A 12,638-nucleotide genomic window follows, 5' to 3' on the forward strand; every position below is an offset into this window, starting at 1 on the left:
AATAATGTATCCATTTGTTTAAAGTGCACCAAAATTACACCTTTAAGGAGTAGGGCTGGTGATGATTGATAATAACTATCAGAGGTTCAGCAGCAACATTTTTAGATCCTATAAACATGTTTGTAAAACTCTGTCATTCCTGGGGGCAACTATATATACATTTTCCTCAGTTTTCTTCAGAAAAGGAACACAGAGGCTAAAAATAAACTAAAATAATGTTTAAATTCAGCTATGTGAGGTTCAGGCTGACTTAGAGGTTTAATATTTAGCTTGGTTAATTGAATCCCATTCTTTCCCCCAGATTTAATTATCCCAACCATTGAGGTGATTTAATATAATAATAAAAAGGGGCTAATGAGAAATGGAAGAGTATATAACTATTCCTTCATCTGGTTCAGAGAGGGCATTTCTTTAAGTGCTAATTTATGGATAGTGGTGCTTTATGAGTTTTGTGAATTTCAGATAGTGAGAAAATGAAAGACAGTAGATCATCAATTTGTGATTGTATCAAGACATCACTATAAAGCTTATCTGCAAGTGCAGGGTATATTTTAATATGACTTTATGTTAGGCAGCTCCCTGCAGTCCTGGCCTTACATCAAGTTTAAATCATATTCTTTATACATTGTATGAGTAGGTTCATGTTTAGGTTTTATTTTCAAAGATAATTCAAATATTTTCCACTTATAAGCAAAAAATGAATAAAAAGGTGTCTTTTTGTTTGTTTGTTTGTTTTTTGGTTTAGCTGTCACTTCTCGAACAAAATGTCCTATTTCTTTACTATTGCCCAAGCATGCAACCTCAATGTTGAGGTACTATGCAATAGAACCAGACTTGGATTCAAATCCCAGTTGGAAACTTGCTAGCTATTCCAAGTCATTTAATTTCATTGAGCCTCAGTCTTGTCACCTGTGAAATGAGGATAGTACTATCTCTCCCGGATTGCTGGAGGACAAAGTGAGAGAATGCAGAGCATACCACACAGTCTAACACATTATAGATGCTCTGTAAATGGTGACTCCTCATCTGAACAAGTCATAAATATGTTTTTAAATGAGTAACAGTGACAAATGTAGCATAATGCCAAATATAATGCCAAATGTGCCATCTTGTTATCAACTAGGGCAGTGTTCCTCATACATTAAAGTACCAGTGATTCACCTAGGGAGCTGGTTAAATATAGATTTGCATTCAGCCCAAGATTCTGCATTTTAACAAGTTCCCAGTTGATGCTGATACTGCTGGTTGGAGACCACACTTTTAGTAGCATGGAACTAGGGCAATGACTTTTGAATAATAAGTTGACTTTGAGAGACTGGGCTAAGTTGAAAAACAGAATGTTACTATATCTTCTTTTTTAATGATGAAAAACATTCAAATGAACACATTTAAAAATCTGGGAAGCTCAAATCCATTCTACACACTTTCATTTATTGTCTGGACAGATAAAGTACAAATAATTCAAACACAACAAATTATGAAAAAAAACATTTACAATACTTTCCCTCAGAAATCATCTAAACTAGCAAGATTAACATGAAGTCATTCATTAAAACTAAAGTATACAACTGCCTGGTCCTAAGATTTTTTTTCCTTTTTTTTTCCCCCAAGAGTTGAACATGTCATAGAGAAGAGATTTTTTGGCATGCCTTTCCCACTAATGCTTAGCAAATGCATCAAAACTTTGCCAGCAAACTACGTTCATTCATAGCAGGTGATGTAAAAAGATTTCCCTGAATGTTGAACGAGTGTTTTCTGAACTTAAATCTGGTGTTTTTTTTTTTAACCAAAAAGAGGAAAAAAAAACAGAAAAAAAATTTAAAGGAAGAGTCTATGATGCAGCCTTGGTTTTCGCTATCTGTCTACCACTACGACTACTACTACAGAGTTTGTCTCTTCAGTGTGAAAACAACAGTTCTGTCTACATGCACTTAGTGGGCTTAGCATGGGAAAAAACGCACAAAATAAGCACAAGTTATAAATAACCATAACATTTTATTACCATTAAGACTAAACTGGTATTGAAAAGATTTAATATAACAAGACAAGAAAAGCAATAGCAAATTTAACTATCAACTAGATTATGCATAGCGAGTAACTGTTTCTATTACCCAGGGAAGAGCATGAAACCTTGTATTTTTTTTGTTTTGTTTTTGTTTTAAATATATAACCATACAAAGCACAAACATACTAAAATGATCAGTGCACTGGACATGGGAGAATGCTCCCTCAGTCATTTTGTTCCCTTAACTCTGTTTTGTTTTCCCCAATCTGAATTACGTTGAAATAATGACCCAGTTGCTTTATTTTTCTACTGTGCAGTAAGGAAAAATATTCACAACAAACATGACAATATATCAAACAATAGTTCTACACAAGTTACCTTGATACCTCTGTAACTGTCACTTAAATATCATAAGAAAACATTTTAAGACATATACAAACAAAACTAGTCAAGTATTACAACTTATAATAAATTAACCCAAAGAAAAAAATAACTTTATATATATATATATTTATATTGTATATACACATACACACACAACATAATGACACAATAATATGCTTCTTCCCATAGTTTAAGTAAACAAATAAGTAGTCTAGCCAATCTAGCTATATTTGATCTCGGCCATAGGCATCATCACATTGGCGATTAAATAAATAAGTATTTCAAGCAACATAAACAGTGTTTCAAATGTACCAACACAGCCCAATTCTATCAGCATGGGCTAAAAAGTGAATCTGAAAATTCCTTAATGAATTTAAAGCAAATGTATCATTTGTTTTCCTCTCCTAAACACATTACATTTAACTATGATACTAAGATATGTAAATAATTTCGTAGCACCTACTGCTCAAACTAAGGAAGTTTTAGATCAAAAGGAAAATTAATCTTTAAAATTTTTGTTCTGCTGACATCCCATACTGATGACTTAAAGAAAAACTGTCTTTCAACTCATCTCCTTGCTTTTGGGTTTTGACTGTGGGGAACTGTGGTACCCTGGGTAGAACGAACACTCCTTCCCCCTTGTAATTAATATTGTTATTATTATTATTATTACATGCTATGAAAAGATATGAAGATCATCTGTTTATAGCCCATCCTTCAAAAAACAGTCTACGAATCCAGTTTAAAACACACATCTTGATCTCTAAAAAGTTACCAGTGCAGTATGAACGCGACAAAGTTGTCAATTTCCCCTAAATTAGCCAGTCAAAATATTTTTTTCTCAAATCCAGATTCTCTTGTAAAAATTCTTTATATTTTATAAAAATAGATTTTTCTTGAAACCCATTTTCAGCAAAGAGACCACCTCTTTGGCAACAATGTTAATGTTATTAAATTGTTAATGTCATCAGGTATCCCCCTTTCCCCCATCCCCTAACAGAAGACTGTTTTAGTTCACATGATATAAAAGAAAAAAGGAAAAATAAAAAAATTTGCAAAAGTTTTTTTTATTTTTGCAATTTTTATTATTCCTCTTTAATTTGTGTGGGTATATATATATTTTTTAAACCAATCAGATTGGATCAACATTCTGACCAAAAAAAGAAAATCTTTTTCTTTCCTTGAATTCCATTACTTTGTAAAAATTGTTTTATTGTTATTATTTTTTTTTTGTTTTTTGTTTTTCTTCTTCAAATGAGCGAATGGTCATCTTAAAAAGACCCACCTTCAAGGAAGGTAGTAAAGTTAGCTGGCTGGGTAAAAATCCCTGCACATCGCTATCTATGTATATTATATTCAACAACGACAGCTATGAAAGAACATTCAATGCATCAAAGGTATTTTTTTTGTATTTTTTTTCTTTTTTTCTAAGCATTATAAAATCCTTTCCTGGTACACCTCAGGATAATCCAATGTTTTAATACTTAGGCAACACTGGCTTATAAAGTCCATGGTTGAATATAAGCCTTGAAAAGTTTGTTTCTCTCTCTTTTGTGAGTATGTGTGAATGTGTGTGTGCATGTGTTTTGTTCGTATATATTTATATATATATTTTATTAAGTAAGGATGGGAAATTCAGGACTTGTGGGCTTTGTTGGTTTTAAAGGAAACTTGCAAGACTCGGTCTCCCAAGCGGTACCCGTTGAGGCTGGCGATGGCCATGGCTGCCTCATCATAGTTGGTCATGGTGACAAAGCCAAATCCCTTGCACTTGTTGGTGTTGAAGTCGCGGATGACCTTGACGTTGTTCACTGCACCAAAGGGGCCAAAAAGCTGCCAGAGGACACTCTCATCAGAATCAGGGGACAGGTTGTAGACAAAGATGCACCAGCCAGTTCCTGTGTGACCAGGGATGTTCATTCCCACAAGACTTGTCATGCCATCAATGGTGATTGGGGAGAACCTGGGGGGACAAGGAGAAGGGGGGACTGGTCCAGACATCAGTCTGACCACAGATAACACACAAATGCACAGACACAGAAACAGGGGCAGAGGGCTGAGTGAGTGTTTGCAGGACAGTCTTTATGGTTTAAAAAAACCCAAAAATGCAAACAATAAATAAACAAAATCCACCCCCACAAAAGAACCCCCCCAAAAAAAACCCCTAATGTCTATGGCATTTCTTCTGATAAAAAATATCTACATTGGCTAAGGTACATATTTACCAAGAGAAATTCCTAAAAACCACAAAGGATTCCCAGAATAAGGCTTTTCATAATTCTAGTACTGCATATGTAAATAGGGTGTCCTATCCTGACCTTAATCCTTCTCCCCCCAAAAGACAATTAGCATTCTGAGGAAAGTAGTTTATTTCATTCTTTGCACTATACTACTTATCTGTTTATTGGAGCACACACAGGAATCTCACAGACATAATGACACATAGAAAACACTCAATGCTTATTGATTGAATAAGTGAGTAACATTGGTAGATGTCAGTGCTTGGGAAGACATTTTATTTAACTTCTTAGAAGAGATAAGGGGATGGCTCTAGAAGTGCGTAAAGCTACCATCTTTGCAGTGTCTTGACTTGTAGTTGTCAATATCTCTTGGCCTTATTGAGATTGCAGATGTGAGAATTAGCAATTCTTTTTTTTAAAATTCATTTAGCATTTATTCAAAAGAGTTACTCCCAAAGCCAGCAACAATAAAAGATGTAGCACTACTTGAAGCTACGTCATCTGGCATTCATTTCTAAGTGTCATAGGAATGAGATTTCAAGTGATTTGTATGTTTATGTACCTTGAATCACGGTATACTAGATAAGTAGAAAACTGTTATTTGCCTGAATACAACCACTTTTGTAATGGGTTGTGAAATTTTCTCAGTTCTCATATAATCTTGAAAAGAAAACAACCCTTCAGATTTTAGTCACTGTCTGATAAAATATACCCATGTGTGACTCATAATCGATGTTTCTGATGAAACAACTGAGCTACTAGTGTTTATTGGAGAACATTTTCTGTTGACATTTTGTATTATACTGTATATATATATATATGTAATCTTGCCTTTAATTTTTGCTTCCTGAAAGCATGGTAGGAGGAGAGGAAGTGAAAACTGGGGAAGGAAAGGAGGTAAAGTGTGATCTAGGATAGATTTTTTTTTTTTTAATAAGCAAATTCTCTTGGAGAGTTGAAAGTTCCATGAAAGAATAGTTCTGTATCTAACTGGATTTTAGATAATCAAATGATTGCTAAAATATGCTAAGTATAATGGAGTCAATACACATAATTTTTGGTATTACTCACTAAGTTAATCTTCTCTCTTGCTTAAAAGTAAAAACAAGACAAGACCACAAACCATCATGGTAGCAATTCTTACAAGGACAATGTCTAATTGACATTTCCACTCTTCTAAAGACTATCTTCTCAACCTTCTGAGTTTTAACTGAGTAATCTGATCCCTGTCAGTTTATAGGTAGAGAGGAGAAGTCAGGGCCATTAAGGAGGTGTCAAAGTTAGTTGTTAAAAACTACTTGGAACAGTTTGGTAGGAAAGATTCTGGATCCAAGTCTGATTTAACAGGAAAAGAGTGTGTTCTTCTCAATAACTTGAGATGTTTAACTTTGGGTGGGGAACTGGAGCATATAGATTACAGGTGTATTTTCCATGACCTTATGTGTGTATAAGCATCTGTTTTCAGAGTATCTGGCACTAGATCACATATCACTAATTTTATAGAGGCTCAAAGGCATATGACTGAGCTGGGGGTGATATAAAATGAATGGGAACAAACAAGCAGGTATCAGATATATGGAGAAAATTCACAGTTATCCTCGCTCATGCCTGGATTGAGATTCAACAGACTGGCACTATGGTAGTGAAGTCTATAGTTAAGTTACTTCCTCTACAGTGTGCCAGTTCCAGAGCTGGGGTACTTACCATGCATGGCCAAGTAGTGAAAGAACAGTCTTGTATAGGGAGTTTGACTTGGACTATTAAAGACCTTGTCTCTCCCATGATTGTAAGAAGGGGAATTAAAGTGTGCAGCTCTACTGAGCAGGATGATGAAGATGCTATGTCCCTAGGAACTCAGTAGAGCTTATCAAAAGCACATATGGGAATCTCATGGGCACAACACATTTAATTCAGGGGGATTTAGCTTTCAGACTGGTCTGGAACACCCTTGTGATTGTATTCAGAGAACCCTGAAAGCCTTGCCTCTATTTGAGCCCCCAGCCCCACAAAATGGCTTTGAATGAAATAGTACTGTTTAAAACATACATACACACATACATATATTAACCAAGGGAAGATTTGTAATAACTGTTAAAACCTGTAACAAAAGAACCCCTGGTTGAGGTGCACACAGATACACTTTATTTTCATCATGAGCCCTGGAAATGCACAGTGAGGGGGTAGGGGAGTAGGAAGGTAATCCACACACTTATTTATACTTTGATTAGGGCTAATAGTTCAAAATCTAATTTTTCCACTTACAATCATAAGATTGTAAACCACGATTAGCAAAATGGTTCTAATTTTGATTTGCTGGAATATGCCCTCTTAACTGAATCTTGGCGATGCTAATGTAAAACGGTTGCTTTGCAAGTTTGCAAAATCAGCTAGCAAAGAGTTGGAGTTTCCCCCCTTCGGGGAACTATTCAGAAGACCAGATTATCAAGGGTTTGGTAGCTGTGGCACCTGAACCATAGGAGAAGCCCACCTGCAAATAAAAGAAAAAGTGAAACACAACAAACACACTTTGTGTGACCTAAAAGAACCAAAACCAACTGAGGTCTGAAATTAAAATTAAGAATTTGACATGCTGGTGGAAGAAAAAGGAAGAATTAAAAAAAAGTAAAGTTAGTGAATTAAAAAAAAATCTAGCCCCAGTCTGTGCCAACACGGACATCTGGCAATCTGTGGAGTTTTAATTACCTCTTTACGCCATAGGCCATATTAAGCAAATTGTCCAGCCTGCAAAGAGAAGGAGGGTCTCTGGGTTAATGCCTCACAGATGGCAAGATCGCTCAATGGAACTATTAATAAGAATGCTCCATTTTCAAAGAAGAAAAGCTCAACAACTTTCCCCAATGTTTAGGAGCCTGTCCACCAATAGTTACCCCTTTCCTGCCTCAATTATAAGTAATTCATGTTCAGGTCAATGCTAGAGTTTAAATAAAGTGTCTAATGAATCTCCTTTTCATTCAAGGTCTGAATTAATCCCAATCCTCTCAGCTCTCAGAAAATTTGTGTGGATTTATTTTATTTTATATTGTGTGTAAAAATGTTGAAAAGGGGAGACTTCATAAGTCATTCATTTTTTCTATAATGGAATGTGTGAATAAAGGTCTCTTTTCCAGATTAGCAATACATGCACACACAAAACATATCAGAACAAATCTTCTCTCCTAGCCTAGCTACATTAACTAAACCTTCTTATCACATACTTTTTTGGGGGATGGAGAAGTGGAGTATGGAAAGGGAGGCTTAGGGGGTTAAGAATTTTATTTTTTTTTAAGTAGCTTACAATTTACAACCTGATTAATACCTTCCAGCAAACTGCCATTATGCTGTAATCTCTCTCACACTGAGGATTTGGGGACAAGCTATTCACAACATGGAGAAGTAGTAACCATAGTTTCCACTATTAGAAGCTTATTGGAAAGGATTTTTACATAAATATAGCATGTGCTCTCACACAAAATAAAAATTGGATGACTTGGACTCCTCATAAAATTATTAACCATTTCAGTTCAGGGGCATGGGAGGACACTGAAGAGGCTGCTTTTTCTCCACATTGTGCTCAGGTAGGAGACTTTACTATGCTCCCATGTGGTATTTGAAAAGGAGAAAAATTATTTCATTGAAGGGAAGTTGGGGCATAAGTAGAATAAAATAACTTAGAATTGCTATGAGTCAATCAGGACCATTCTTATCTTTTGTACAGTAGAGGCCAAAGTTGATTTACCTTTATGGACAGAAATCTGTGTTTTAGGAATATACTAGGAGGAGGGAATGTCCCCTTGCACTAGGACCTTCCTACACACCAGCTACCTACAGAAATACTGATAAGGTGTTTTCTTCTGGTCTTTTCAGAGTCTGCTGACTTAAGAGTCAGAACAAAATTAAAGAGCCAGAAGGATAGCTCACTTGGATAGTGTGTCTGATTTATCATGTGCACAGCCCAGATTTGAGTCTGTTCCCTCTCCCCAGCCCCCTCTGACTGGAGGAAGCTTCAGTGCTGTGATATCATTCCCTCTCTCCCTCTGTCTCTCTATATCTTAAAACAAACACACAAACAAATGAACAAACAAACAAAACAAACAAACCACCAACAAAAATAACTTGACCCTATGTGGTGAAGTCCCAGCAGTGACCAAGGGGGTGGGGAGAAAGAAAAGAAAAAGCCAGAAAATTAACAGAAAAGAGTAACCAATAAAATCTCAACCCAATAAAATCCAGCAACCTAAAAAGGAAGAGGAAGACAGGCCAAACTACTCCTTCTGTCAAGAATTTGCCTCTTGCTTTTTACTCTTTTCTCTGTCTTTACTGAAAAACCATGTCTTATAGCCTTATATCTAAGCTTCAGAGTGTGAAAGTAAACCTATTGTTCAATTAGATGATGATATTTTGTTTCAAACAAAGAATATGATTTTACCACACAGCCACCATGGTACACTGAAATGAGGTTTGGAAGAGTATCAGGTCCATTATCTCATTTTAGAGAAGTGGAAACTGAGGCAGGGGAGGTTTACAGAATGGTTTTCTGGGGGGTTGAACTCTTACCCATGGCCCATACTTTTAGAGTCGTGTACTTCCCTGACATTTTCCCAGCTCTGAAGGTAGCATGGTTCCTTCCCCTGTGGGCATGCCTACCTGAACCTCTGAGCCTGGTGGTGAAGTGGGCCAGGGTAGCGCCGGTTAGGGGACTGGTAGAGTTGGGAGAGCAGGGCCTGGCTGGACTTCTGGCTGGGGTTATTGGCAAACTTCACAGTAATTGGTTCTGTAGCACCGCTGGGCTTCTGGCCATTCAGCCCTTTGATAGCTTCTTCTGCTTCAATCCTCTTATCAAAGCGGATAAATCCCACCCCTCTGGATACTCCTGAAGAACAAGAAAGAGGAAGAGCCTTCAGAAGTCAGAAGGTTGCTCACCCAGTAGGATGTCCACCAGCCATATGTGATGGTCTGGGCTCTACATGAGAGCACCAGGGGTGTCACTCAAGTTGCTACATGAATGGTGAAGAAATGCTGTCTTGGCTGGGAGTATGGATTGACCTGCCAATGCCCATTTCAGTGGGGAAGCAATTACAGAAGCTAGCCCATCCACCTTCTGCACCCCATAATGACCCTGAGTCCATACTCTCAGAGGGATAAAGAATAGGAAAGCTATTAGGGGAAGGGATGGGATACGGAGTTCTGGTGGTGGGAACTGTGTGGAGTTGTACCCCTCTTACCCTATGTTTTTTGTCAGTATTTCCTTTTTATAAATAAAAATTAAAAAAAATACAAATGTCAAGGAAGCAAAAAACAAAAAAGAAAGAAAGAAAGAAATGGTGTCTCTCTTCGTCTGTCTTCCCTGCCCTTTGTCTATCTCTCTTCCAGAAAGATAAAAAATAGGAAAGTAGCCTATGAGGCCCTTTCTTTCTCTTTCTTCCAGAAAGATGAAAAATTAAAAAAAAAAAAAGGGCTAAGGTGGCTACCACACCTGGGCGGTACCACAGTGGGTTAAGCGCACATGGCACAAAGTGCAAGGACCAGGACAAGGATCTCGGTTTGAGCCTCTGGCTCCCCACCTGTGTGTGTGTGGGGGTGTCACTTCACAAGTAGTGAAGCAGGTCTGCAGGTGTCTGTCCTATCCAACTACAGCTATAATAACAATAATGATTATAATAAGCACAACAAAATGGGAAAAAAGGCCTCCAGGATCGTAGTGTAGGCACCAAGGAGCCCCAGTGATAACCCTGGAGGAAAAAAAAAAGAGTTTGGCTCTTAGAATCTTTCTGACCTATCAGAATACATATGCCTTCAAGGCTCTGTGGGTCAAAGGGATGATTTCCAACCACAGAGCACAGGGATCTCTCACATTTGTGCCTTAAAACCCTCTTTCATTGTCTTGCTCAGTTCCCATCTCCCCTGAGGTGCTGTGGACACACACACACACACATACACACACACACACACACACACACACACACACACACACACACACACACACACACACACACTCCAGCTATTAGTCCTCCAGCAGGTTCTTTACACCTAACAAACAAGTAATCTACTTGAAAAGCCAACTCTGACTGCATTATATCCTTTAAAAACATTTATACCTTTTCAATATTTTTCTTGTAGCTATTCTGCAACTTAGCTATTCCAAACAAAACAAAACAACACTCCTTCCCTCAAAAAAAAAACCACTTCTATGGTTTCATGCTGAATATAGTTGAAGATCAGAACTTTAACATGGCATCTACTGCCCTTGACAACCAATGCTCTAGTGAGGCTCATATCAGCTATGTCAAAGTGTGAGATATTCCTCGCACAGTTTGTATTCTTCCTTGACTCCATACTTTGGGATATGTCCTACCCATTTAATAGTGCTCCATTCTTCTTCCCCCTTGACAGATAACCGCATCCTCCAAAACCCTGCTCAAACACACCACTACCTCAATGGATCTTTCTTTCTTTCTCTCTTTTTTCATTTCTTTCTTTTTAAAAATTTTTTCCACCAGGGTTATCACTGGGGTTTGGTGCCTACATGACAAATCTATCACTCAGGGCAGCCATTTTTTTTTCTTTATATGATAGTACAGAAAGAAACTATGAGGGGAAGGAAGACAGAGAGGGAGAGATAAAGAAAGACATCTATAGCACTGTTTCACCATTTGTGAAAGTTGGGGAGCAAGGGCTCGAACCTGGGTCCTTGCACATGGTATCAAGTGTGCTTAACTAGGTGAGTTACTGCCCAGCTCCCATTGGAATTTTTCTAACAGTCCACACGAGGCTTATCCAGCTTTCTCTTGTGTTCCTACAGTGGCTTAGACAGTCACTACGGGTACTTATCACATCGGGGTTCTATATGGGTGGGGACCGTCTCTCTTGAGCTCTAGTCCCTGCTTTCACTCTCCACAGTGTTTGGGGTTGAGCTAGCAGTGAGGGTTAGTTGACTGAGTCAAATGACAAACATGTGCTAACCTGTTTTTAGGGGTGTTTTAAATTGGAATCACATTCAGAGTAGGTGAAAATATTTTTTGCTAAAAATGTGACTGGATTTATCTACATTTCTTATTGAGAGGTCATGGCTGCCTTGCTTGGTTACAGATAAAACACTATAGTATTAGATACTAGGTTCCTATCCCTGAATTACTAATAACAAGGTGGATTTTGACCCTTGTTTATCACATATGTGAAATGAAGCAGCTTGACTCTATAATGTCATAATTGGGATTATGATAGTGTGATATATATATATGTATATATATATCACCCCATCATATATCTATATATTTATATATCTATATATATCTATCACCCTATCATATATGTATATATACATATATATGCAAATTCCTTTCACATACAAAAGAAATGTAATTTGGTTGAATGTTGAAAGTCATACAGTCTCACTTTCAACCTGATGCCTGAATCCTCTTTACGACCCTGCCAAGTAGTTTAGCTACTTCTGGGATGGTTCCCACAGGGAGATCTCCTGCTTCCCAAGATGGCCCACTTTTAAATTTGGGCAGTTAACTTATAGGAGATCTTTCTCCAGAGACAGAATAACCTATGATCTTTATCTTAGCTAACTGGTACCCCTTTGCTCCTAAAGATAAGGCATTGACTGGAGATTTGGACATAAGAGGGAAAAAATGACAAAGAAACACTTAACCTGTGACTTGATCAACCAGGATTCTTGAGGTGATGATACGGCCATACTGTGAAAACAGCTGCTCCAGTTCCTTCTGGGTCATGGTTTTGGGAAGGCCGCTAACATAGAGGTTAGCATCCCTTATTGAGGCAGAGCTCGGACGGGCATATGAGACCTATGAAAAGGAAAGAAAGATCTGGGTGCATGTTGATGGAAAAGGACCTAAGTTGGGAGTGAGTGTTCTGCAGACACCTACCACAGAGAGATAAGAAATTATACCCATGTGTTAATATATTTACTGTAAAATATTAACCCCTCATTAAAATGGAAAAAAAAAAGCTAAGTCTATTATAGGCAATCACCCTATGCTTAGAGA

General features: G+C 37.5%; 1 protein-coding gene across 16 annotated transcripts in view; it reads right to left on the minus strand.

Annotated features, from left to right (window-relative positions):
- Nucleotides 1-1,410: 1,410 nt before the first annotated feature.
- ELAVL4 (ELAV like RNA binding protein 4) overlaps nucleotides 1,411-12,638 on the minus strand; it is a 164,852-nt gene continuing 153,624 nt past the window's right edge. For 9 of the 16 annotated variants that reach the window (XM_060205918.1, XM_060205914.1, XM_060205915.1 and 6 more), the window contains 4 exons: nucleotides 12,284-12,437; nucleotides 9,274-9,499; nucleotides 7,333-7,371; nucleotides 1,411-4,394 (listed from right to left, as the gene is read on the minus strand). In XM_060205918.1, coding sequence (XP_060061901.1) covers nucleotides 4,025-4,394; nucleotides 7,333-7,371; nucleotides 9,274-9,499; nucleotides 12,284-12,437 — 789 coding nt within the window. In that variant the 3' untranslated portion in view covers nucleotides 1,411-4,024. The remainder of the gene's footprint in view (nucleotides 4,395-7,332; nucleotides 7,372-9,273; nucleotides 9,500-12,283; nucleotides 12,438-12,638) is intronic. The other 7 variants (XM_007536339.3, XM_060205923.1, XM_007536341.3 and 4 more) reach the window with 3 other exon arrangements.

Source organism: Erinaceus europaeus, chromosome 13 (genome assembly GCF_950295315.1).
Source record: "Erinaceus europaeus chromosome 13, mEriEur2.1, whole genome shotgun sequence".
Classification (NCBI taxonomy): Eukaryota; Metazoa; Chordata; class Mammalia; order Eulipotyphla; family Erinaceidae; genus Erinaceus; species Erinaceus europaeus.